Source organism: Scyliorhinus torazame, chromosome 22 (genome assembly GCF_047496885.1).
Source record: "Scyliorhinus torazame isolate Kashiwa2021f chromosome 22, sScyTor2.1, whole genome shotgun sequence".
Taxonomy (NCBI): domain Eukaryota; kingdom Metazoa; phylum Chordata; class Chondrichthyes; order Carcharhiniformes; family Scyliorhinidae; genus Scyliorhinus; species Scyliorhinus torazame.
Genome location: NC_092728.1, coordinates 109,679,035 through 109,703,132, shown reverse-complemented (window position 1 = coordinate 109,703,132; position 24,098 = coordinate 109,679,035). Strand labels below are relative to the sequence as shown.

The 24,098-nt window shown below is 52.0% G+C and overlaps 1 protein-coding gene across 1 annotated transcript in view; it reads left to right on the top strand.

Moving 5' to 3' along the window:
- The window catches only part of LOC140399362 (uncharacterized), a 166,522-nt gene that overhangs the window by 46,742 nt on the left and 95,682 nt on the right, over positions 1 to 24,098 (top strand). Inside the window, exons 6-12 of the mRNA XM_072488934.1 lie at positions 1,210 to 1,254; positions 1,403 to 1,456; positions 3,334 to 3,378; positions 4,740 to 4,793; positions 8,548 to 8,601; positions 22,712 to 22,765; positions 23,716 to 23,823. Of these exons, the coding sequence (XP_072345035.1) occupies positions 1,210 to 1,254; positions 1,403 to 1,456; positions 3,334 to 3,378; positions 4,740 to 4,793; positions 8,548 to 8,601; positions 22,712 to 22,765; positions 23,716 to 23,823 (414 nt within the window). The remainder of the gene's footprint in view (positions 1 to 1,209; positions 1,255 to 1,402; positions 1,457 to 3,333; positions 3,379 to 4,739; positions 4,794 to 8,547; positions 8,602 to 22,711; positions 22,766 to 23,715; positions 23,824 to 24,098) is intronic.

The following is a 24,098-nucleotide window of genomic DNA, read 5'->3' as shown; positions in this document are numbered from 1 at the left end:
TGTAAACCCTTACCACCATACGAAGCATCACCCCGCCGGGTTCATTTTTGACAAGGGGTGAATGTGGTAGTATGTATTAGGGGTCATGTGGGACTGGAAGTCCTAATGTCATTGGCTGACAGATCCCGGGTCCTGGTTGGCCGTTGACCTCTAGCTCCGCCCTGAAGGCGGAGTATAAGAAGCCGGAGTCCTCCCCCGCAGGCCATTCTACTATCGAGCTGCGGGGGAACAGTCACGCTTAATAAAGCCTCATCGACTTCACTCTATTCGTCTCACGGAGTCTTTGTGCGCTACAAGTATTTACCCAATTAATTCCCTTTGCGAACAATCTTCAATCCGGCCCCTCTGGTACTCGACCTTCCTGTCAGAGGAAACAGCTTCTCCTCAATTACTCTTCAAATGCATCAGAATTTTGACCACCTCTGTTAAATATCTTCAACCTTATTTTCTCTGAGGACAATAATCCCGGCCTTGCAGAGGAAAAATAGGGCAGCACGGTGGCGCAGTGGTTAGCACTGCTGCCTCACAGCGCTGAGGTCCCGGGTTCGATCCCGGCACTGGGTCAATGTTCGTGTGGAGTTTGCACTTTCTCCCCATGTCTGTGTGGGCCTCACTCCCACAACCCAAAGACGTGCAGGGTAGGTGGATTGGCCACGCTAAATTGCCCCTTAATTGGAAAAAATTTATTTTTGCCCAGTGAGTCCTCACTGACTTTTGCCCTGTGGCTCCTCACTGACCTTTGCCCCGAGGGTCCTCACTGACCTTTGCCCTGCAGGTCCTCACTGACCTTTGCCCCGTGGGTCCTCACTGACCTTTGACCCGCGAGTTCTCAGTGACCTTTGCCCCGTGAGTCAGCTTGTCCACACAGACCACCAGGTGAGATTGGGGTTGTGTCAGGATGAGGTGATGAGGGTGTGACAGGCAGGTGTAAATCAGATTACACTCACTGACCTTTCCACATGGTCAGATTAACCGCTTAAAATCACGGATCCTAAAATGCTGGCGTCTTCCAGTGGCTCAGTAACCTGGGTGATCTTCACTATCCACTCACTGAGGAAATAGGGGTAAAATACTCCCGTCTCCACTGTAACTATGGACAGGTACCTCTGCAAGTTACTCACCTGAGGATGATTCATGGACCAGGGCGCGTGTTGACTCTGATTCATTGCTCGCCATTTTCTCATCTATTTCTCCATTCTTTATTTCCAGGGAACTCCGGGAAAAGCAGGTCCACGAGGTCAGAGAGGCCCAACGGTAAACCTATTCACACAACATTTTCACCAGCTGTTCCAGTGTGTCGCTGCAAAATGTCAATGTTTTTAAACACTAATTCCTCAATGTAAACATTAACTGTCAAGCTCTGTTTCTTCTGCATCTAACATTGTTCATTTTATCATCAAAGGGTCCACGAGGTGAACGTGGTCCAAGAGGCTCGACAGGAAAAGCCGGCCCAAAGGTAACTTTATAATTTATATACAGAGTAAAGCTCCCTCTACACTGTCCCCATCAAACACTCCCAGGACAGGTACAGCACGGGGTTAGATACAGAGTAAAGCTCCCTCTACACTGTCCCCATCAAACACTCCCAGGACAGGTACAGCACGGGGTTAGATACAGAGTAAAGCTCCCTTGACACTGTCCCCATCAAACACTCCCAGGACAGGTACAGCACGGAGTTAGATACAGAGTAAAGCTCCCTCTACACTGTCCCCATCAAACACTCCCAGGACAGGTACAGCACGGGGTTAGATACAGAGTAAAGCTCCCTCTACACTGTCCCCATCAAACACTCCCAGGACAGGTACAGCACGGAGTTAGATACAGAGTAAAGCTCCCTCTACACTGTCCCCATCAAACACTCCCAGGACAGGTACAGCACGGGGTTAGATACAGAGTAAAGCTCCCTCTACACTGTCCCCATCAAACACTCCCAGGACAGGTACAGCACGGAGTTAGATACAGAGTAAAGCTTCCTCTACACTGTCCCCATCAAACACTCCCAGGACAGGTACAGCATGGGGTTAGATACAGAGTAAAGCTCCCTCTACACTGTCCCCATCAAACACTCCCAGGACAGGTACAGCACGGGGTTAGATACAGAGTAAAGCTCTCTCTACACTGTCCCCATCAAACACTCCCAGGACAGGTACAGCATGGGGTTAGATACAGAGTAAAGCTCCCTCTACACTGTCCCCATCAAACACTCCCAGGACAGGTACAGCACGGGGTTAGATACAGAGTAAAGCTTCCTCTACACTGTCCCTATCAAACACTCCCAGGACAGGTACCGCACAGGGTTAGATACAGAGTAAAGCTCCCCCTACACTGTCCCCATCAAACACTCCCAGGACAGGGATAGCACAGGGTTAGATACAGAGTAAAGCTCCGTCTACACTGTCCCCATCAAACACTCCCAGGACAGGTACAGCACGGGGTTAGATACAGAGTAAAGCTCCCTCTACACAGTCTCCATCAAACACTCCCAGGACAGGTACAGCACGGGGTTAGATACAGAGTAAAGCTCCCTCTACACTGTCCCCATCAAACACTCCCAGGACAGGTACAGCACGGGGTTAGGTACAGAGTAGCACGGGGTTAGGTACAGAGTAAAGCTCCCTCTGCACTGTCCCTATCAAACACTCCCAGGACAGGTACAGCATGGGGTTAGATACAGAGTAAAGCTCCCTCTACACTGTCCCCATCAAACACTGCCAGGACAGGTATAGCACGGGGTTAGATACAGAGTAAATCTCCCTCTACACTGTCCCCATCAAACACTCCCAGGACAGGTACAGCACGGGGTTAGATGGAAAGTTAAACTCCCAAATTCTCCTCTTAACCTGCTTGCCCCAACATTCCCCTTCTCTTCCTCCCAATAACTTTCACTCTGTCTTCCTAAATCTCCATTTTATCACCAAATTATCCCCCTCATCCCCTGGCTCTCAAAATATCGCTCTCTCTGGCTCATAAACATCTCCTTCCTCCTTTTAATCTGAGATATTGTTTGGACCTATTTAAATCTCTGCACCCAATATACGATGGGGTTGGAAGTCCGTCCAGTTCCTGTTCAGATACCGCCTCCAGCAAGCAACGGAGATTCTCACCCATCCATTCTGGGCAAAAATGAATGGGGTCTGACCCTGTGCCTTTCCAATGTAGACATGTGGCACGCGAGGATCAGGGACTGATATCAAGCTGATGAAACAGCTGGTATTCCGCTGAATACCTGCGGAAAATCTAATTGAAGGAAGATACTTGCAGAAATATTCTGAATATTATGTGATAATTCTTTCATTTTCTGAAGCTAACATCTGTAATTGTCTGTAATTGCAGGGTAGCTCGGGCAATGATGGTCCACCTGGTCCTTCTGGTGAGCGGGTAAGGAGATCATTTCCTTTATATTCCATTGTTCTCACACAATGTTTTTCCAGCTTGTCCCAGTTCTGTTCCCACTGCCCTTCCCAGTTCAGCAGTAGCGAGTGAGGGTACCGATGTGTGTTCCGTGTCTCTAACGTCATTCCATCAGATGGAGACCAGACCGTACTAATCAATCTGTCTTTTATAGTTTGTTTTTACTCCAAAGTTCAGTGAAGAAATTTGACACTGTAAACAGAAGCTGACAGAATTAGATTCAAGTTGTCTTTTTTCTTTGGAGCGTGTACACTTGATGTTCCTTCGCTTTCATAGCTTCTCTCAGATCTAAGCCTTTGAGAAATAAATTGAAGCACTGGGAAAGAATTGGCACATTGATTATTTCAGACAGGCTGCAGGAACAGATTCTAAATCGAAAAGAAAAATTCTCATTGCAAAAACCAAATCACCTGGGTCCAGAAAGCTCTTTCTGAATCTATGTGAAGATCAGCTTTAGACTGCCCAGTCCCTGTAGCGATGAGTTCGCGACTATCCAATGAGGTCAGCTTTTCCCCAGAAATGTTGACTGGTCAGGAAATAGATTTCTGCCAACTTCTATGTGTGACCTCTACACGACCCCTGCCAGTGCCAGCAAGGCACAGATTCCAAACGCAAAGTTACAGAACATCAGAACAACGTTAATGCACCAACTCCGTGGTAACGCACAACCAAGGTTGTAAGAAGTCATGGCGAAATGCCCTCATCGACAGACACTTGCATAGCAAATGATGAATCACCCAACTCCCGTTTCTGAGCCTGTGGTATCATCATCTCCACGCCACAGCCAATGATGTACAAATTGCATCTTTGCAGTTTAAGCCTGCGGGGTTTTAACCAATATTCTTTCCACATCTCTTCTGAAGAGACATTCAACTGAGATGCCACCGTCCATCAAGTGGATGTAAAAGATCTCATTGCAGCGGGGAAATTTCCACGCTGTTTTGGGGCAAATATTTATTCCATAACTGAGATTCCCCAGCCGAGTGTTTCTTGGCAGCGAGTCTTCGCTGGCAGTGGGATACCCCATTTCACCGCTGGCCAATGGGATTTCCAATTGTAGCCACCCCACGCCACCAGGACACTCGCGGGGGGGGGGGGGGGGGGGGGGGACCGAGAACCCTGCCGGCAGAGAATTCACCCCAGATTATCTGATTATTCCTATTGATGTGCGGAAATTGACGACCATGTTTTTCCACATTAAAACATAGGCTGCACTTTAGAAAAGTATTCAATTGGTTGTAAATAACTTTTATGTTGTTCTGAGGCTGCGAAAGGAATCCGAATTGCACAGCTTCCTTTTTCTCATCCTGTTTATGTTTACATTGTAGGGACCATCTGGCCCACAGGGACCAATGGGATTTGCTGGACCCAAAGGACCTCCTGTAAGTAATCCCAGGAATTTGCCTCATTTTTTTATGGATTGTAAGTTGATCAAGATTCACTCACTCAAATTACATCACAGCTCTCCAAGGTATTACTTTACACCATTAATTATTAATATAGTCTACACCTTGATGTGTTAATTAAATTGGTTCAACGTTGACTGCAACTGGATGCAGTGAAACTAGAAACAGGCTTCTGACACAGGAGATGGTCCAACACTGTTTTATTGAACTTCCTGATTGCTGTACATAGTCTGCTGTGAGTTGACACTCTATCAATCTAACTGAGAACCTCCTACTGGCTTGACCAAACTAACTCTCTACCTCATGGTGATAGTGCTCACTGGCTTGTGCACTCTGACTATCTCAGTCGCTGTGTCCTGTGAGAGAGAGAGAGTCTTAATGCCCTGTGGGCTTTATAGTGGTGGTGTCCTGTCTGGTGATTGGTTGTTCTGTGTCGTGTGTGTTCATTGGTTATCCTGTGTGTCAATCACTGCCTGTCTGCATCTCATTATATACATGAGTGGATATTATGACATCTCCCCTTTTTAAAATAAATTTTGGAACGTGGCGGTATATACTTGCATGACTATGTACAAGTGGTGAATGAATGAATATATGTACATGGGAAGGTGTCTATCGTGCAGATATAGAGCAAACTAAACAAAATTTACAAGATTTAAGTCTATAGATTCAGTCTTTGTGGCGGGCGACAAATTCTTGTCGATCGCCTCAGAGGTGGAGGGGGGGACGCTGGCACCAGGCCAGGCGGGATTGCTGCCATGTCGGTGGCCTCATGGAGAGGCGGGATTGCTGCCAGATCGGTGGCCTCGTGTTGCGAGATGTCCGAAGGAGGCATGATGACATGCGGAGAAGTACGGTCAGGCGGTGGGCAGGGAACTTTGCACAGCGCCCTCCTGTTGCGCCATAGAATGGAGCCATCAGCCATTTGGACAACGAAGGACTTGGGGGCAGCCTGTCTGACGACAACAGCTGACCAGCCTCCCTCAGGCAACTGGACGTGAACAACATCTTCTGGAGCCAGCGCAGGTAGATCCGTGGCATGAGCATCATACGTGATCTTCTGCTGGTCCCTGGATCGCTGCACTTTCTGCAGCACCGTGAGGCGGTCAAGGTCTGGAACATGGATGGCTGGAACAGTCGTCCTCAGGTTGCGATTCATGAGCTGCTGCACCGGAGACAAACCAGTCGACAGAGGAGTTGCCCTGTATGCCAACAGCGCCAGGGTGAAGTCCAAGGCTGAGTCTGCAGCCTTGCACAGCAACCGCTTGACAATATGGACCCTTTTTCAGCCTTCCCGTTTGATTGCGGATAATGGGGACTGGGTGTGATGTGACTGAAGTGGTAGGATCGTGCATAGTCGGACCACTCTTGGCTGTAGAAACAAGGGCCGTTGTCACTCATTACTGAGTGGTATGCCGTGCCTGGCAAACGTCTCTTTGCAGGCTTTAATCACTGACTTGGACGTAAGGTCCCACAGTTTCACCACTTCCGGGTAGCTGGAGAAGTAGTCGACCAAGAGCACGTAATCATGCCCATTTGCGTGAAAGAGGTCTATCCCCACCTTTACCACGGAGAAGTCACAATCTCGTGCTGTTGCAGTGTTTTCTTGGGCTGAGCTGGATGAAATTTCTGGCATGTTGTGCAGTTGAGGACCGTGTTGGCAATGTCCTGGCTGATGCCAGGCCAGTAGACTGCCTGCCGAGCTCTGCGTCGACATTTCTCGACCCCAAGGTGACCCTCCTGGATCTGTCTGAGCACCATGGCTTGCATGCTTTGGGGAATGACGAGTCTATCTAGTTTAAGACGAATCCCCCTCAACAACCGTTAACTCGTCCATAACGTTGAAGAACTGGGGGCACTGCCCCTTTTGCCAGCCATGGGCGAGGTGTTGCATCACACGCTGCAGTAGAGGATCTTTGGCAGTTTCTTCGCGTATCTGGACAACTCATTCATCAGTGGCTGGGAGGTTGCTGGCACACAACTGTACCTGTGCCTCGATGTGGCGAATGAAGTCGCCCTGTTCACATGGCGTGGTGATGGATCGGGATAGGGCATCTGCGACGATCAGCTCCTTACCCGGTGTGTAGACGAGTTCAAAGTCATATCGGCGGAGACGAAGAAGAATTTGCTGCAGCCGAGGTGTCATGTCATTTAAATCCTTCTGGATTATGTGGACTAAAGGCCTGTGGTCTGTTTCCACCGTGAACTTCGGCAGACTGTATACGCAGTCATGAAACTTGACTATTCCTGTCAGGAGACCCAAGCACTCCTTTTCGACCTGGGCATACCGTTGTTTGGTCGGAGTCATGGCCCTGGAGGCATATGCCACTGGAGCCCAGGACGAGGAGTCGTCTCGCTGGAGGAGCACCGCCCCAATGCCGTCCTGGCTTGCGTCTGTGGATATCTTGGTATCCTTGGTTGGGTCAAAGAACGCCAGCACTGGGGCTGTGGTGAGCTTCGCCTTCAGCCCAAGCCACTCCGCTTGATGTGCGGGAAGCCACTGGAACACTGTCGACTTTTTAACGAGATGCCGGAGAGCCGTGGTGTGGGATGCCATGTTGGGAATGAATTTTCCGAGAAAATGTACCACCCCGAGGAAACGTAGGACCACCTTTTTGTCCTCTGGTGTCTTCATGGCATTGATTGCCAGCACCTTGTCGGTGTCAGGTTGCACACCCTGCTGTGAAATGTGGTCACCCAGAAACTTGATAGCGGACCGCCCAAACGAGCATTTGGCCGTTGAGCTGGAGGCCATTTTCATGAATCCTCTGGAAAACCTGTTTGAGGCGAGCGATGTGATCCTCGGGCGTTGTGGACCAGATGATCCCGTCGTCCACATAGACCCGCGTCCCCTCGATGCCCTCCATCATTTGCTCCATTATGCGATGAAATACTTCGGAAGCTGAGATGATACTAAAAGCATGCGGTTGTAGCAATACCGGCCGAACGGAGTGTTAAACAGGCACAGCTTCCGACTGGACTCGTCCAGCTGGATCTGCCAGAAATCGCAGGAGGCGTCCAGCTTGGTAAAGAATTTGGCATGAGCCATCTCACAGGTTAATTCTTCACGCTTCGGGATCGGGTAGTGCTCTCGCATTATGTTGCGATTCAGGGGCTGGATTCAGGTACAGCACGGGGTTAGATACAGAGTAAAACTCCCTCTACACTGTCCCCATCAAACACTCCCAGGACAGGTACAGCACGGGGTTAGATACAGAGTAAAACTCCCTCTACACTGTCCCCATCAAACACTCCCAGGACAGGTACAGCACGGGGTTAGATACAGAGTAAAGCTCCCTCTACACTGTCCCCATCAAACACTCCCAGGACAGGTACAGCACGGGGTTAGATACAGAGTAAAGCTCCCTCTACTCAGGCCAATATCTTACCCTCATTCCAGTAATTAAGAAGAATTTCCTGCTCAGTTCTTGAATTTTTCCACTCCCCTCACCATTGCAGTTTTGGGAGTGCGATTGCTGTGTGCCAGGTATGTGAAGGTGTGTGCATGTTTGTGCCAGGTGTGTAGCAGATTTGTGCCAGGTGTGTGCCAGGTGTGTGGTTGGTGCCTAACGATTCAGTAGACAATTCAGACTTTCAATCCATTGTTCTGAACTAGATCCAAGCTCTGACCGTAAGAGGTGAAAATCTCACCAGGTTCCCTGTCACCTTTTTCTTCTTACAGTAATTAAGTTCTAAATATAATTTCTCTCTCTATCCTTCCTTTTCATAGGGCCCAGCTGGTAAGGATGGGTTACCCGGACACCCAGGGCAACGAGGTGAAACTGTAAGTACCAATCCTGTCTCAAATGTTTCTCTGCCTCCTTTCCTTTCTTTTGTGGAGGTTGTCTGCAAGGTGACCATTCTGTCCTGTATGATTGTACAAGCCCCACAGAGAGATGTAGAGAGATCAGCCAGAGCCCCGATAGATGGAGACTGTGAACAGATGGAGACTGGTGTCACAATCCCCGAGTATACATCTCAGGAAATGCAATTGTCCAGAGTGGAGCCCAGGACAGTGAACGCTCTCCATTTGTACGGGAGATGTTGGCATCTGATCAGTGATCGAATCCCTGTGGGAAAATCTCTCCCTGTGACTTCAATCCTATTCAGCCCCTCAAGCCTGCTCCACCATTCAGCCCCTCAAGCCTGCTCCACCATTCAGTAAGATCAAATTCTATATTCCCATTTACCTCCAATAACCTTTGCCTAATGTGAATCTATCGACCTCGACCTTAAAAATATTCACTGATTCTTATTTCACCGCCTCCTGAGGCAAGAGTTCCAAAGTGACGTAGCTCTCTGAGAAAGAAATTCTCCTCATCTCAGTCCGAAAAGGGATACCCCTAATTTTAAAACCATGGCCCCTAGTTCTGGACTCAGTTGCGAGAGGAAACATCCTCGCCACATCCACCTTGTCGAGGCCGTTCAGGATCTTCTATTCCTCAAACAGTTCACCCCCTCTTCTAAACTCCAGTGGAAACAAACCCAGTCTGTCCAACCTTTCTGATGTGATAACTTGCTCGTTCCAGATATCAATCTAGTAAACCTCCTGGAAACATATCATTACTTTTAGAAGTAAAGAGAATTGTGTAGGAATGGCAGTTGAAGGTTTCTTTGCATTACACAGTCTCTGGTCAACAACTTAAGGCTCTGTAAAAATGAAAGTAAACCTCACAAATGGAATTATCCCCCATTAGACACCTCATATTGAGACAAGCACGAGACTGGCACTAGGGCAAAGCTGGTTAATAAAAGACACCAAGTCCAGCTCAACAAATGGTTCACTTTCTATGTTCTAACTGCAGAATGCTAAGGTTGTTAAGGAGAAATGAATCATTTTGTGTTGATGTGTGCTGAGTTCAGTTGTTCACGGTCGGATGTTGATGGCTGGATTGGGTTGAATTGTACTAGTTTGTGTTGAGTTCAGCTGAGTCCCGTTGTGTTTGCAATGCTTTACGCATTCTTGGGAAGTGGCATTGGCTATGCTGGTATTTCTTACACATCCTTTACTGCCCTTGAGAAGGTGATAGTGAGCTCCCTTCTTGAACCACTGCAGTTCATGCAGTGTAGGTACAACCACTATGCTGTTTGGGAGGGAGTTGCAGGATTTTGATCCAAAGGAACGGCGATATATTTCCAAGTCAGGATGGTGAGTGACTTGGAGGGGGACTTCCAGGTGGTTCGGTTCCCATGTGCCTGCTACCCATGTTCTACTGGGTAGTTGAGGTTGTAAGTTTATGCGGTGCTGCTGAGGCATTGTATCTTCTCGGTGGTTCACATTGAATCCATGGTGCAGCAGTGGTGGAGGGAATAACTGTGTAACATGGTGGAGGATGAGATGACAAACAGATGGCATTGTTCTGGATGGTGCTGCGTGAGCGTTACTGTGTTGGATTGGGATTCAGTGAATACTGTTGGGGTGTGTTGTGTTGAGTTGCACTGAATTGAGTAGTGCTGTCTTGAACTTTGCTATGTCGTGTTCTGCTGCATTGGCCAATGAGGTTAACATCTGGATGGTGCTGTGTTATGATTGAGTGTGGTTGAATTGGTTGTGTTGGATTGAGTTGGGCTGCATTAGGCAGGACTTCATTGAGCTCGGCTGCATTGACTTTAATTGGGTTGGCTGCATGGGATGGGATACAATGAACTGGCTCTATTGGCCTGTGCTGCGTTGGGTTGGGCTGCGTTGGGTTGTGCTGCGTTGAATTGTGCTGCGTTGAATTGTGCTGCGTTGGGTTGTGCTGCGTTGAGTTGTGCTGCGTTGAATTGTGCTGCGTTGGGTTGTGCTGCGTTGGGTTGTGCTGCATTGAGTTGGGCTGCGTTGGGTTGTGCTGCATTGAGTTGGGCTGCGTTGGGTTGTGCTGCGTTGGGTTGTGCTGCATTGAATTGTGCTGCGTTGAATTGTGCTGCGTTGGGTTGTGCTGCGTTGGGTTGTGCTGCGTTGAATTGTGCTGCGTTGGGTTGGGCTGTGTACAGTTGGGCTTTATTGCGTTGGGGTGTATTGCGTTCAGCTGTATTGGGTTGGGCTGTATTGCATTAGGCTGTATTGGCTTGGGCAGCGTTAGGTTGGCTGCATTAGATTGGGCTGCAGTAGAGTGGGTTGTATCAGGTTGGGCTGAGTTGGGTTGGGCTGCGTTGGGTTGGGCTGAGTTGGGCTGGGTTGGGCTGAGTTGGGTTGGGCTGATTTGAGTTGGGCTGAGTTGGATTGGGCTGAGTTGGGTTGGGCTGAGTTGGGCTGGGTTGGGCTGAGTTGGGTTGGGTTGGGTTGGGCTGGGTTGGGCTGGGCTGAGTTGGGTTGGGCTGGGTTGGGCTGGGCTGAGTTGGGTTGGGCTGGGCTGGGCTGAGTTGGGTTGGGCTGGGTTGGGCTGGGTTGGGCTGAGTTGGGTTGGGCTGAGTTGGGTTGGGCTGAGTTGGGTTGGGCTGAGTTGGGTTGGGCTGAGTTGGGTTGGGCTGGGTTGGGTTGGGCTGAGTTGGGTTGGGCTGGGTTGGGCTGAGTTGGGTTGGGCTGAGTTGGGTTGGGCTGAGTTGGGTTGGGCTGAGTTGGGTTGGGCTGAGTTGGGTTGGGCTGAGTTGGGTTGGGCTGAGTTGGGTTGGGCTGAGTTGGGTTGGGCTGAGTTGGGTTGGGCTGAGTTGGATTGGGCTGAGTTGGGTTGGGCTGAGTTGGGCTGGGCTGAGTTGGGTTGGGCTGAGTTGGGTTGGGCTGGGTTGGGCTGGGCTGGGTTGGGCTGGGCTGAGTTGGGTTGGGCTGAGTTGGGTTGGGCTGAGTTGGGTTGGGCTGAGTTGGGCTGGGCTGGGTTGGGCTGGGTTGGGTTGGGCTGGGTTGGGTTGGGTTGGGTTGGGCTGGGTTGGGTTGGGTTGGGCTGAGTTGGGTTGGGCTGAGTTGGGTTGGGCTGAGTTGGGTTGGGCTGGGTTGGGTTGGGCTGGGTTGGGTTGGGCTGGGTTGGGTTGGGCTGGGTTGGGTTGGGCTGAGTTGGGTTGGGCTGAGTTGGGTTGGGCTGGGTTGGGTTGGGTTGGGTTGGGCTGGGTTGGGTTGGGCTGGGTTGGGTTGGGTTGGGTTGGGCTGGGTTGGGTTGGGTTGGGCTGAGTTGGGTTGGGCTGAGTTGGGTTGGGCTGGGTTGGGTTGGGCTGAATTGGGTTGGGCTGGGTTGGGTTGGGCTGAGTTGGGCTGGGCTGAGTTGGGTTGGGTTGGGCTGGGTTGGGTTGGGCTGGGTTGGGTTGGGTTGGGCTGAGTTGGGTTGGGCTGAGTTGGGTTGGGCTGGGTTGGGTTGGGCTGAATTGGGTTGGGCTGGGTTGGGTTGGGCTGGGTTGGGTTGGGTTGGGCTGAGTTGGGCTGGGCTGGGCTGGGTTGGGCTGGGCTGGGTTGGGTTGGGCTGAGTTGGGTTGGGCTGAGTTGGGTTGGGCTGAGTTGGGTTGGGCTGAGTTGGGCTGGGCTGAGTTGGGCTGGGCTGAGTTGGGCTGGGCTGAGTTGGGCTGGGCTGAGTTGGGCTGGGCTGAGTTGGGTTGGGCTGAGTTGGGTTGGGCTGAGTTGGGTTGGGCTGAGTTGGGTTGGGCTGAGTTGGGTTGGGCTGAGTTGGGTTGGGCTGAGTTGGGTTGGGCTGAGTTGGGTTGGGCTGAGTTGGGTTGGGCTGAGTTGGGTTGGGCTGAGTTGGGTTGGGCTGAGTTGGGTTGGGCTGAGTTGGGTTGGGCTGAGTTGGGTTGGGCTGAGTTGGGTTGGGCTGAGTTGGGTTGGGCTGAGTTGGGTTGGGCTGAGTTGGGTTGGGCTGAGTTGGGTTGGGCTGGGCTGAGTTGGGCTGGGCTGAGTTGGGCTGGGCTGAGTTGGGTTGGGCTGAGTTGGGTTGGGCTGAGTTGGGTTATGCTGAGTTGGGTTGGGCTGGGTTGGGTTGGGCTGGGTTGGGTTGGGCTGAGTTGGGTTGGGCTGAGTTGGGTTGGGCTGAGTTGGGTTGGGCTGAGTTGGGTTGGGCTGAGTTGGGTTGGGCTGAGTTGGGTTGGGCTGGGTTGGGTTGGGTTGGGCTGGGTTGGGTTGGGTTGGGTTGGGCTGGGTTGGGTTGGGTTGGGCTGAGTTGGGTTGGGCTGAGTTGGGTTGGGCTGGGTTGGGCTGGGTTGGGTTGGGTTGGGCTGAGTTGGGTTGGGCTGGGTTGGGTTGGGCTGGGTTGGGTTGGGCTGAGTTGGGTTGGGCTGAGTTGGGTTGGGCTGAGTTGGGTTGGGCTGAGTTGGGTTGGGCTGAGTTGGGTTGGGCTGGGTTGGGTTGGGCTGGGTTGGGTTGGGCTGGGTTGGGTTGGGCTGGGTTGGGTTGGGCTGGGTTGGGTTGGGCTGAGTTGGGTTGGGTTGGGTTGGGCTGAGTTGGGTTGGGCTGGGTTGGGTTGGGCTGAATTGGGTTGGGCTGGGTTGGGTTGGGTTGAGTTGGGTTGGGCTGGGTTGGGTTGGGCTGGGTTGGGTTGGGTTGGGCTGAGTTGGGCTGGTCTGGGCTGGGTTGGGCTGGGCTGGGTTGGGTTGGGCTGAGTTGGGTTGGGCTGAGTTGGGTTGGGCTGAGTTGGATTGGGCTGAGTCGGGTTGGGCTGAGTCGGGTTGGGCTGAGTCGGGTTGGGCTGAGTCGGGTTGGGCTGGGTCGGGTTGGGTTGGGCTGAGTTGGGTTGGGCTGAGTTGGGTTGGGCTGGGTTGGGCTGGGTTGGGTTGGGCTGAGTTGGGTTGGGCTGAGTTGGGTTGGGCTGGGTTGGGTTGGGCTGGGTTGGGTTGGGCTGGGTTGGGTTGGGCTGGGTTGGGCTGAGTTGGGTTGGGCTGAGTTGGGTTAGGCTGAGTTGGGTTAGGCTGAGTTGGGTTGGGCTGAGTTGGGTTGGGCTGGGTTGGGTTGGGTTGGGCTGGGCTGAGTTGAGTTGGGCTGAGTTGGGTTAGGCTGAGTTGAGTTGGGCTGAGTTGGGCTGGGCTGAGTTGAGTTGGGCTGGGTTGGGCTGGGTTGGGCTGAGTTGGGTTGGGCTGAGTTGGGCTGGGTTGGGCTGGGTTGGGTTGGGCTGGGTTGGGCTTGGTTGGGTTGAGTTGGGCTGGGTTGGGCTGAGTTGGGCTGGGTTGGGCTGGGTTGGGCTGAGTTGGGTTGGGCTGAGTTGGGTTGGGCTGAGTTGGGTTGGGCTGAGTTGGGCTGGGCTGGGCTGGGCTGAGTTGGGCTGGGTTGGGCTGAGTTGGGTTGGGCTGAGTTGGGCTGAGTTGGGCTGGGCTGAGTTGGGTTGGGCTGAGTTGGGCTGGGCTGAGTTGGGTTGGGCTGAGTTGGGTTGGGCTGAGTTGGGTTGGGCTGAGTTGAGTTGGGCTGGGTTGAGTTGGGCTGAGTTGGGTTGGGCTGAGTTGGGTTGGGCTGAGTTGGGTTGGGCTGAGTTGGGTTGGGCTGAGTTGGGTTGGGCTGGGTTGGGTTGGGCTGAGTTGGGTTGGGCTGAGTTGGGTTGGGCTGGGTTGGGTTGGGTTGGGCTGGGCTGAGTTGGGTTGGGCTGAGTTGAGTTGGGCTGAGTTGGGTTAGGCTGAGTTGAGTTGGGCTGAGTTGGGCTGGGCTGGGTTGGGCTGGGTTGGGCTGAGTTGGGTTGGGCTGAGTTGGGCTGGGTTGGGCTGGGTTGGGTTGGGCTGAGTTGGGCTGGGTTGGGCTGGGCTGAGTTGGGTTGGGCTGAGTTGGGCTGGGCTGAGTTGGGTTGGGCTGAGTTGGGTTGGGCTGAGTTGGGTTGGGCTGAGTTGGGTTGGGCTGAGTTGGGTAGGGCTGGGTTGGGTTGGGCTGAGTTGGGTAGGGCTGGGTTGGGTTGGGCTGAGTTGGGTTGGGCTGGGCTGAGTTGGGCTGGGCTGAGTTGGGCTGGGCTGAGTTGGGTTGGGCTGAGTTGGGCTGGGCTGAGTTGGGCTGGGCTGAGTTGGGCTGGGCTGAGTTGGGTTGGGCTGAGTTGGGTTGGGCTGAGTTGGGTTGGGCTGAGTTGGGTTGGGCTGAGTTGGGTTGGGCTGAGTTGGGTTGGGCTGAGTTGGGTTGGGCTGAGTTGGGTTGGGCTGAGTTGGGTTGGATTGGGTTGGGTTGGAGTGAGCTTGGGTTGGAGTGAGCTTGGTTGGGCTGAGTTGGGTTGGGCTGAGTTGGGTTGGGCTGAGTTGGGTTGGGCTGAGTTGGGTTGGGCTGAGTTGGGTTGGATTGGGTTGGGTTGGAGTGAGTTGGGTTGGGCTGAGTTGGGTTGGGCTGAGTTGGGTTGGATTGGGTTGGGTTGGAGTGAGCTTGGTTGGGCTGAGTTGGGTTGGGCTGGGTTGGGTTGGGCTGAGTTGGGTTGGGCTGAGTTGGGTTGGGCTGAGTTGGGTTGGGCTGAATTGGGTTGGGCTGGGTTGGGTTGGGTTGAGTTGGGTTGGGCTGGGTTGGGTTGGGCTGGGTTGGGTTGGGTTGGGCTGAGTTGGGCTGGGCTGGGCTGGGTTGGGCTGGGCTGGGTTGGGTTGGGCTGGGCTGAGTTGGGTTGGGCTGAGTTGGGTTGGGCTGAGTTGGGTTGGGCTGAGTTGGGTTGGGCTGAGTTGGGTTGGGCTGAGTTGGGTTGGGCTGAGTTGGGTTGGATTGGGTTGGGTTGGAGTGAGCTTGGTTGGGCTGAGTTGGGCTGGGCTGAGTTGGGTTGGATTGGGTTGGGTTGGGCTGAGTTGAGTTGGGCTGAGTTGGGTTAGGCTGAGTTGAGTTGGGCTGAGTTGGGCTGGGCTGAGTTGAGTTGGGCTGGGTTGGGCTGGGTTGGGCTGGGTTGGGCTGAGTTGGGTTGGGCTGAGTTGGGCTGGGTTGGGTTGGGCTGAGTTGGGTTGGGCTGAGTTGGGTTGGGCTGAGTTGGGTTGGGCTGAGTTGGGTTGGGCTGAGTTGGGTTGGGCTGAGTTGGGTTGGGCTGAGTTGGGTTGGGCTGAGTTGGGTTGGATTGGGTTGGGTTGGAGTGAGCTTGGTTGGGCTGAGTTGGGTTGTGTAGAGATAAGTTGGATCTAATGTTCCTGTTGTTTAGAGTCATTGCACGTCAATTTCACAGGTTTACTGTATTTATATTTATGGAACGGGGAGTGGGGCGGAGTTCCCGACATTTGACTGAAGCCTATATGAAGATTGGAAGGAGCTGCATCCATCTCTGGAGCCTTGGTTTTGAACATTGCCTGGAATATAATAAATAGGAAGCAGGAGATGGCCATAATAATAATCTCTATTGACTTCCGGGTGCGGCGATGACCAGCTAAGTCACACGTTTCGGCACCTCCCGTTATAACGGACTTTTGGGCTCTTATCGGGAGCCCAAACGGCAATTTTCGAAGGCTAAACCCACTGTGAGGCGACATAAAAGGGAGTCCCCCCGGATGTGAATGGACAGAAGAGATAATAGCGACCAGATTGCGGAGGATCCTCTGGAGCAGCGGCAAAGAAGGGAAGTGAGAAGCAAGATGGCGGCGGAGGGCGGCCAGTTGGTATGGGGCCTGGAACAGCAGGAGTTCCTCCGGCGATGTGTGGAGGAGCTCAAGAAGGAGGTGCTGGCGCCGATGCTGCAGGCGATTGAGGGGTTAAAGGAGGCAGAAGACCCAAGAGATGGAGCTCCGTGGAGTGAAGGCAAATGCTGCCGAAAACGAGGACGAGATACAGGGCTTGGAGACGCACGAGGCAATTCATAAGAGGTGTATGGTGAGACTGGAAGCCCTGGAAAATAGCTCGAGGAGGAAGAACTTAAGAATCTTGGGTCTTCCCGAAGGGGCAGAGGGAGCGGACGTTGGGGCGTATGTGAGCATGATGCTCCATACCTTAATGGGAGCTGAGGCCCCGACGGGCCCCCTGGAAGTGGAGGGAGCGTATCGAGTCCTCGTGAGAAGACCAAAGGCAGGAGAAATACCTCGAGCAATAGTGGTGAGGTTCCACCGCTACAAGGACAGGGAGATGGTCCTGAGATGGGCGAAAAAGACACGGAGCAGCAGGTGGGAGAACGCGGTGATCCGCGTGTATCAGGATTGGAGTGCGGAGGTGGCGAGAAGGAGGGCGAGTTTCAATCGGGCCAAGGCGGTGCTCCACAAGAAGAAAGTGAAGTTCAGAATGTTGCAGCCGGCAAGACTGTGGGTTACACACCAGGGTATACACCACTACTTCGAGACGGCAGAGGAGGCGTGGACATTTATTGAAGAGGAGAAGTTGGACTAGATTGGAGAAAGAGTGTTTGAAATGAAGTAGCAAGGTGGTGGCAAGGGACTGTGAATCAGATGGGGGCAAATTTTCTTTCCCCTCGAAGGGGGGACACACGAAGAAATGTGGGCGCAGTTGGGGAAGGGGAGGGGGAAGGAGAGAGGGAGCTGCGCCATCAGGGGCGGGGCCGAGAGGGAAGCACGGGCTTTGTTCCCGCGCTATGGAAATTGTGGCTGGAAAAGGGGGCGCAGGAAGGAGGGGGCCTCACATAATGGGAGGCTAAGGATAAACGGGGGAAGCTGAGGTCAGCCAGAGTTTGCTGACTTCCGGAAGCAATATGGGGAGCAACTAAGCTAGAGCGGGATCTAGCGGAGGGGGGGGTTAACTGGGTTGCTGCTGCTAAGGGGAAGGGGGAGCTGTTACGGGATGGGATGGTCGGGACGGGAGGGCACCGTCCGGGGGTTAAGCGGGTGCGTTGGAACCGGGTGAGGAGCTGGTCTAAAAAAGGGGATGGCTAGTCGACGAGGGGGGGTGGTAAAGAGCCCCCCAACCCGGTTGATCACGTGGAACGTGAGAGGGTTGAATGGGCCGATTAAGAGGACAAGGGTATTTGCGCACCTAAAGAAACTAAAGGCAGACGAGGTTATGCTTCAGGAGACGCACCTGAAACTGGCGGATCAGGTCAGATTAAGGAAAGGATGGGTGGGACAGGTATTCCACTCGGGCTTGGATGCGTAAAATAGAGGGGTGGCAATACTGGTGGGGATGACGAATCTGATATAAAATAGTTACTTTAGAGATACTAGTTAATGTAATGTAGAAATAAGCCACTTTGATTCTGGCAGTTAGGGACAAAGGGGTTTGAGACCGCATGGAAAAAGCAGGAAGAGGTGTGTCTATGAGAGTGATGCTGCATTGATAGGGGCCAGAGAAAGGGATTGGAAGTGAGCCAATCAGAATAGATCGAACAGGTCAGGAGGGATATAGGCTGACCTATGGGCGTCGAGTATGTGAAACTTGATACCATTTGACTTGATTTGCAGAGATCCCTTTGTTTCTTTGTTCATTCGCTTTCTGGGACATAGGAAACTGGATGTCTCTTATATTTCTATGAAATGAATCAAGCTTGCAAGCTAAATAAATAACTTCTTTTTACGTGCGAATCCATCTCAACTTTTATTGAGGCCAGACTGACAGAGAAAGAAATTTGGGGATCAACAGGGAAATGGGTACTGTTTGAGGCGAAGACCACTGGGGGTAGATACGTGATGGTGAGTGGCAGATTGCAAGGTGAGGCGGTGGTGCTGGTGAACGTATATGCCCCGAACTGGGATGATGCGAATTTTATGAAGCGTATGTTGGGGCGCATCCCGGACCTGGAGACGGGAAAGATGGTAATGTGGGGGGGGCGGGGACTTCAACACAGTGCTGGACCCAGGGCTGGACCGGTCCAGATCTAGGACCGGGAGGAGGCCGGCAGCGGCCAAGCTGCTTAAGGGCTTTATGGAGCAGATGGGAGGAGTGGATCCCTGGAGATTTACCAGACCAAGGAGTAAAGAGTTTTCCTTCTTCTCCCATGTCCACAAAGTGTACTCCCGGATAGACTTCTTTGTCCTGGGAAGGGCGCTGATCCCGAAGGTGGCAGGAACGGAGTATTCGGCTATAGCCATTTCAGATCATGCCCCACATTGTGTAGATCTGGAAGTCGGAGAGGAAAAGGAACAGCGCCCACTCTGGAGATTAGATATGGGACTGTTGGCGGACGAGGGGGTATGTGTAAGGGTGAGGGGATGTATTGAAAGGTACCTAGAGATCAATGATGACGGAGAGGTCCAGGTGGGAGTGGTCTGGGAGGCGCTGAAGGCGGTGGTTAGAGGGGAGCTGATCTCCATAAGGGCCCATAAGGGGAAACAAGAGGGTAAAGAAAGGGAGAGATTGTTGGGGGAGATTTTGAGGGTGGATAGGCAATATGCGGAGGCTCCAGATGAAGGGCTATACAGGGAAAGACTGAGATTGCACACGGACTTTGACTTGTTGACCACGGGTAAGGCGGAGGCACAATGGAGGAAGGCACAGGGAGTGCAGTATGAATATGGAGAGAAGGCGAGCCGGCTGCTGGCACAACAACTGAGGAAGAGGGGAGCGGCGAGAGAGATCGGAGGGGTTAGAGACGAGGAGGGAAAGATGGAACGGGGAGCGGAGAGGGTGAACGGGGTGTTTAAGGTATTTTACGAGAGGCTATATAAGGCTCAACCCCCGGAAGGGAAAGAGGGAATGATGCATTTCCTAGACCAGCTGGAGTTCCCGAAGGTTGAGGAACAGGAGATGACTGGACTGGGAGCACAGATTGAGGTGGAGGAGGTGGTAAAAGGAATTGGGAACATGCAGGCAGGGAAGGCCCCGGGACCGGATGGGTTCCCGGTGGAGTTCTATAGGAAATACGTGGACCTGCTGGCCCCACTTCTGATGAGAACCTTTAATGAGGCTAGGGAAAGGGGGACACTACCCCCGACGATGTCGGAGGCGACGATATCGCTGATCCTGAAAAGAGACAAAGACCCGCTGCAGTGCGGGTCATTCAGGCCTATTTCCCTCTTGAACGTAGATGCCAAGCTTTTGGCCAAGGTGATGGTGACGAGGATAGAGGACTGTGTCCCTGGGGTGGTGCATGATGATCAAACGGGGTTTGTTAAAGGGAGGCAATTGAATGCTAACATACGGAGGCTGTTGGGGGTGATGATGATGCCCCCACCGGAGGGGGAGGCGGAGATAGTGGTGGCGATGGATGCAGAGAAAGCATTTGATAGAGTGGAGTGGGACTACCTGTGGGAAGTACTGAGGAGATTTGGATTTGGAGAGGGGTTCATTAGATGGGTTCAGCTCCTGTACAGGGCCCCGGTGGCAAGTGTGATTACAAATAGGCAACGATCTGACCACTTCCGACTATATAGGGGTACAAGACAGGGATGCCCCCTGTCCCCGTTACTGTTTGCGTTGGCAATTGAGCCATTGGCCATAGCGCTGAGGGGCTCTAGGAAGTGGAGGGGGGTACTTAGAGGAGGAGAAGAGCATCGGGTGTCATTATACGCAGATGATTTGTTGTATGTCGCAGACCCAGTGGAGGGGATGCCTGAGATAATGCAGACACTCAGGGAGTTTGGAGAATTTTCAGGATAGAAATTGAATATGGGGAAGAGTGAACTGTTTGTGATGCCCCCCGGGGAACAGGGCAGGGGAATAGACGATTTACCGTTGAGGAGGGTAAGAAGAGATTTTCGGTATTTAGGGATCCAGGTGGCCAGGAATTGGGGAACCTTGCATAAGCTTAACTTGGCACGACTGGTAGAGCAGATGGAAGAGGACTTTAAGAGGTGGGACATGGCGCCCCTGTCATTGGCGGGCAGGGTGCAGGCGGTTAAAATGGTGGTCCTTCCGAGGTTTCTTTTTGTGTTCCAGTGCCTCCCTGTACTGATTACAAAGGCCTTTTTTAAGAAGGTGGACAAGAGTATTATGAGCTTTGTGTGGGCTGGAAAGACCCCAAGAGTAAAGAGGGGGTACCTGCAGCACAGTAGGGACAGAGGGGGACTGGCACTGCCGAGTCTAAGTGATTATTATTGGGCCGCCAATGTGTCAATGATATGTAAGTGGATGAGGGAAGGGGAAGGAGCGGTGTGGAAAAGACTGGAGATGGCGTCCTGTAGGGGAACTAGCTTAAAAGCACTGGCGACGGCGCCGTTGCTGTTCTCCCCGAAAAAATACATCACAAACCCAGTGGTGGTGGCAACTCTGAAAATTTGGGGGCAGTGGAGATGACATAAGGGAGTGACGGGTGCCTCAGTGTGGTCCCCGATATAGAACAACCATAGGTTCGTCCCGGGAAGGATAGATGGGGGATTTAAATCTTGGCAGCGAGCAGAAATTGCGAAATTGCAGGACTTGTTCTTAGACGGGACGTTCGCGAGTCTGGGAGCACTGACAGAAAAATATGGGCTGCCACCTGGGACTGCATTTCGCTATATGCAAGTGAGGGCATTTGTGAGGCAACAGGTGAGGGAATTTCCGCAGCTCCCGGCGCAAGAGATCCAGGACAGAGTGATTTTGGGGGCATGGGTGGGTGATGGTAGGATGTCAGATATATATAGGGAAATGAGAGACGAGGGGGAGACGATGGTAGAGGAGCTGAAGGGAAAATGGGAGGAGGAGCTGGGGGAAGAGATTGAGGAGGGGCTGTGGGCCGATGCCTTAAGTAGGGTAAACTCTTCGTCCTCGTGTGCCAGGCTCAGCCTGATACAATTCAAGGTTCTACACAGGGCGCATATGACTGGAGCAAGGCTGAGTAGATTTTTTGGAGTGGAGGATAGGTGCGGGAGATGCGCGGGAAGCCCGGCGAACCACACCCACATGTTTTGGTCATGTCCGGTATTGCATGGTTTCTGGCTGGGGGTGGCAAAAGTGATCTCGAAGATGGTGGGGGTCCGGGTCAAACCAGGCTGGGGGTTAGCTATATTTGGGGTTGCAGATGAGCCGGGAGTGCAGGAGGCGAGAGAGGCCGACGTGTTGGCCTTTGCGTCCCTAGCAGCCCGGCGAAGGATTCTACTTACGTGGAAAGAAGCTGAGCCCCCGGGCGTGGAGGCCTGGATAAACGACATGGCAGGATTCATAAAACTGGAGCGGATAAAATATGCATTAAGAGGTTCGGCTCAGGGGTTCACCGGGCGGTGGCAACCGTTCCTCGACTATCTCGCAGAGCGATAAGGGAAAATAGGAAAGGTAGCAGCAGCAGCCCAGGAGGGGGGGGGGGGGGGGGCGGGGGGCTCATTTGGGTCTTCAGTGGTTTTATGTGTGTGTTTATATACTAGATGTTACGAAGTTACTATTTTAGTTATTATTTCTGTTGTTTCTTATTTTGTTGTTGGCAGTTGCCGTTAGTTAGCATATTATTTATTTAAAAAACGATCAATGTATATATTATTACAAAGTTGTAAAATGGGAAATTTTTGTTTGATCGAAAAACTTTAATAAAATATTTTTTAAAAAAAATAAAATAATCTCTATTAGTGTCACAAGTAGGCTTAACACTGCAATGAAGTTACTGTGAAAATCCCCTAGTCACCACATTCTGGCGCCTGTTCGGGTACACAGAGGGAGAATTCAGAATGTCCTCACCTAACAAGCATGTCTTTCGGGACTGTGGGAGGAAACCGGAGCACCTGGAGGAAACCCACGCAGACACGGGGAGAACGTGCAGACTCCACACAGACAGTGACCTAAGCCAGGAATCGAACCTGGGACCCTGGAACTGTGAAGCAACAGTGTTAACCACCGTGCTACCGTGCCGCTCCAATCTGCACTGCCATTGTAACAGACCATGGCTGCTCTTTGACCTCAGCACCATTTTCCCATGCTATCCCCTTATCCTTTGATATTTCAAATATGTTGAAATCCATGGATCTCTGTCTTGCCCGTGTTCAATGACTGAGCTCTCACAGCTCCCTGTGGTAGAGAATTCCAAAGATTCACCACCCTAAGTAAAGAAATTCTTCCTCACCTGAGTCCTAAATGACCTGCCCCTTATTCTGAGGCTGTGACCCAGGTTCTAGCCCCTCCAGCCAGGGGAAACATCCTTCCTGCAATGGCCTGAGTCGCTTTGCGTCTCACCCTGTGAAACTACTCACGTGCTGCTGTGACTCTGAGTCGATTCCTCCTTCTCTCCTCATTGGGATTGATTACTGATGAAATCTCACGCTGTAAGTAACTGATCTCCTTCTGCACACAGGGTTTCCAGGGGAAAACCGGGCCACCTGGTCCTCCTGGCGTAGTTGGTCCACAGGTGAGTACAGAGTCATTCAAAATTCATTTCAGAAACTCCAAATAATCACAAAATAGAAGTTGAGATTCATGTTTAATTTTGAATGTGGAGATTCTGAAAGTTTGCTCAGTGTTGGGACATGTCTCAGATTCCCGTTGTTTGACGTACCCACTCCTGTGTCTGTTAAATACAAGGAGCAGCAATTAGCTCTTTAGTACTCAGTACACAGACACGTGGGAAATCTCACACCAACACATCGGCTGGATCAAACCGCCTATTTAAACTTAACTTCAACTTTTGTTCAGTGACGCTCAGTGTTTCACGCAAATGTGCTTTCCAGTGATTGTTGACAGTTTATGTCCAGTTGGGTGCTTACTATTCAGGATGCCAGCCCAGATGTATAAACAAGGGCCAGGGGGAGACCATTCAGTCCCTCGATCCTGCCCTGCAATTTAATAAGGTCATCGCTGACCTGATAGTAGCCTCAAATCTGTATCCCAATAACCTATCACCTCTTCCCAAGAATCTACCCAGTTCTATCTTAAAAATATTCAGACTCTACTTCCACCACCTTTTCAGGAAGTGGGTTCCAGAGACCCACCGCAGTTCATCCCTGTTTTAAATGGGCCAGGAGGTGGACACAATCTGTGGATAGGTTTTTGTCCAGATTATTTACCTTAAACATCAAACAAGAGGCAAGGGAAATCCGATCCCCTTATTCAGGAAGCATCCATTCCCTCTCATGTGATTATTCAAATAATCAGGATCAATCTCACCACAAATCCTTCAACAAAAAAGGCCCACCTTGATAAGTGGACATGGATTTTTCCAGCCTGTAGATTCAACAAACATCTGTCAGCAGTTTACACAGGAACAGATGGGAGTTGGAGATGGAAGGTTAGCATGGAGGTGGCGGTTTCTCGGGGTTGGTTCTGTGTCTCACTGTGTTAATGGCTGCTTCCCTCTGCCAGGGTCCCACAGGAGAGACTGGTCCCCTTGGGGAACGTGGTCACCCAGGACCCCCTGGGCCCCCTGGAGAACAAGGTCTGCCAGGTTCTGCTGGAAAAGAAGGTTCAAAGGTGAGTGTTGGAGGTATGACCCCCATTCTTTGTGACAGTTTGGAGACAGTGGATTTGCTGGTGTACTGGGAGTTACTGGAATGATTATTGATAATGAGTACAATATTTAGCACATATCTCAACCATGTCCAATTCAACTGGTCACATCCTCAAATTCAGATTCTCATCCTCCAAATCAAGTATTTCCATAGCCTCACCTCTCCCTATCTCTGTAACATCCTCAAAACTCAACAACTCTCCCTATCTCTGTACCTCCTCAAGCCCCAATAACCCAC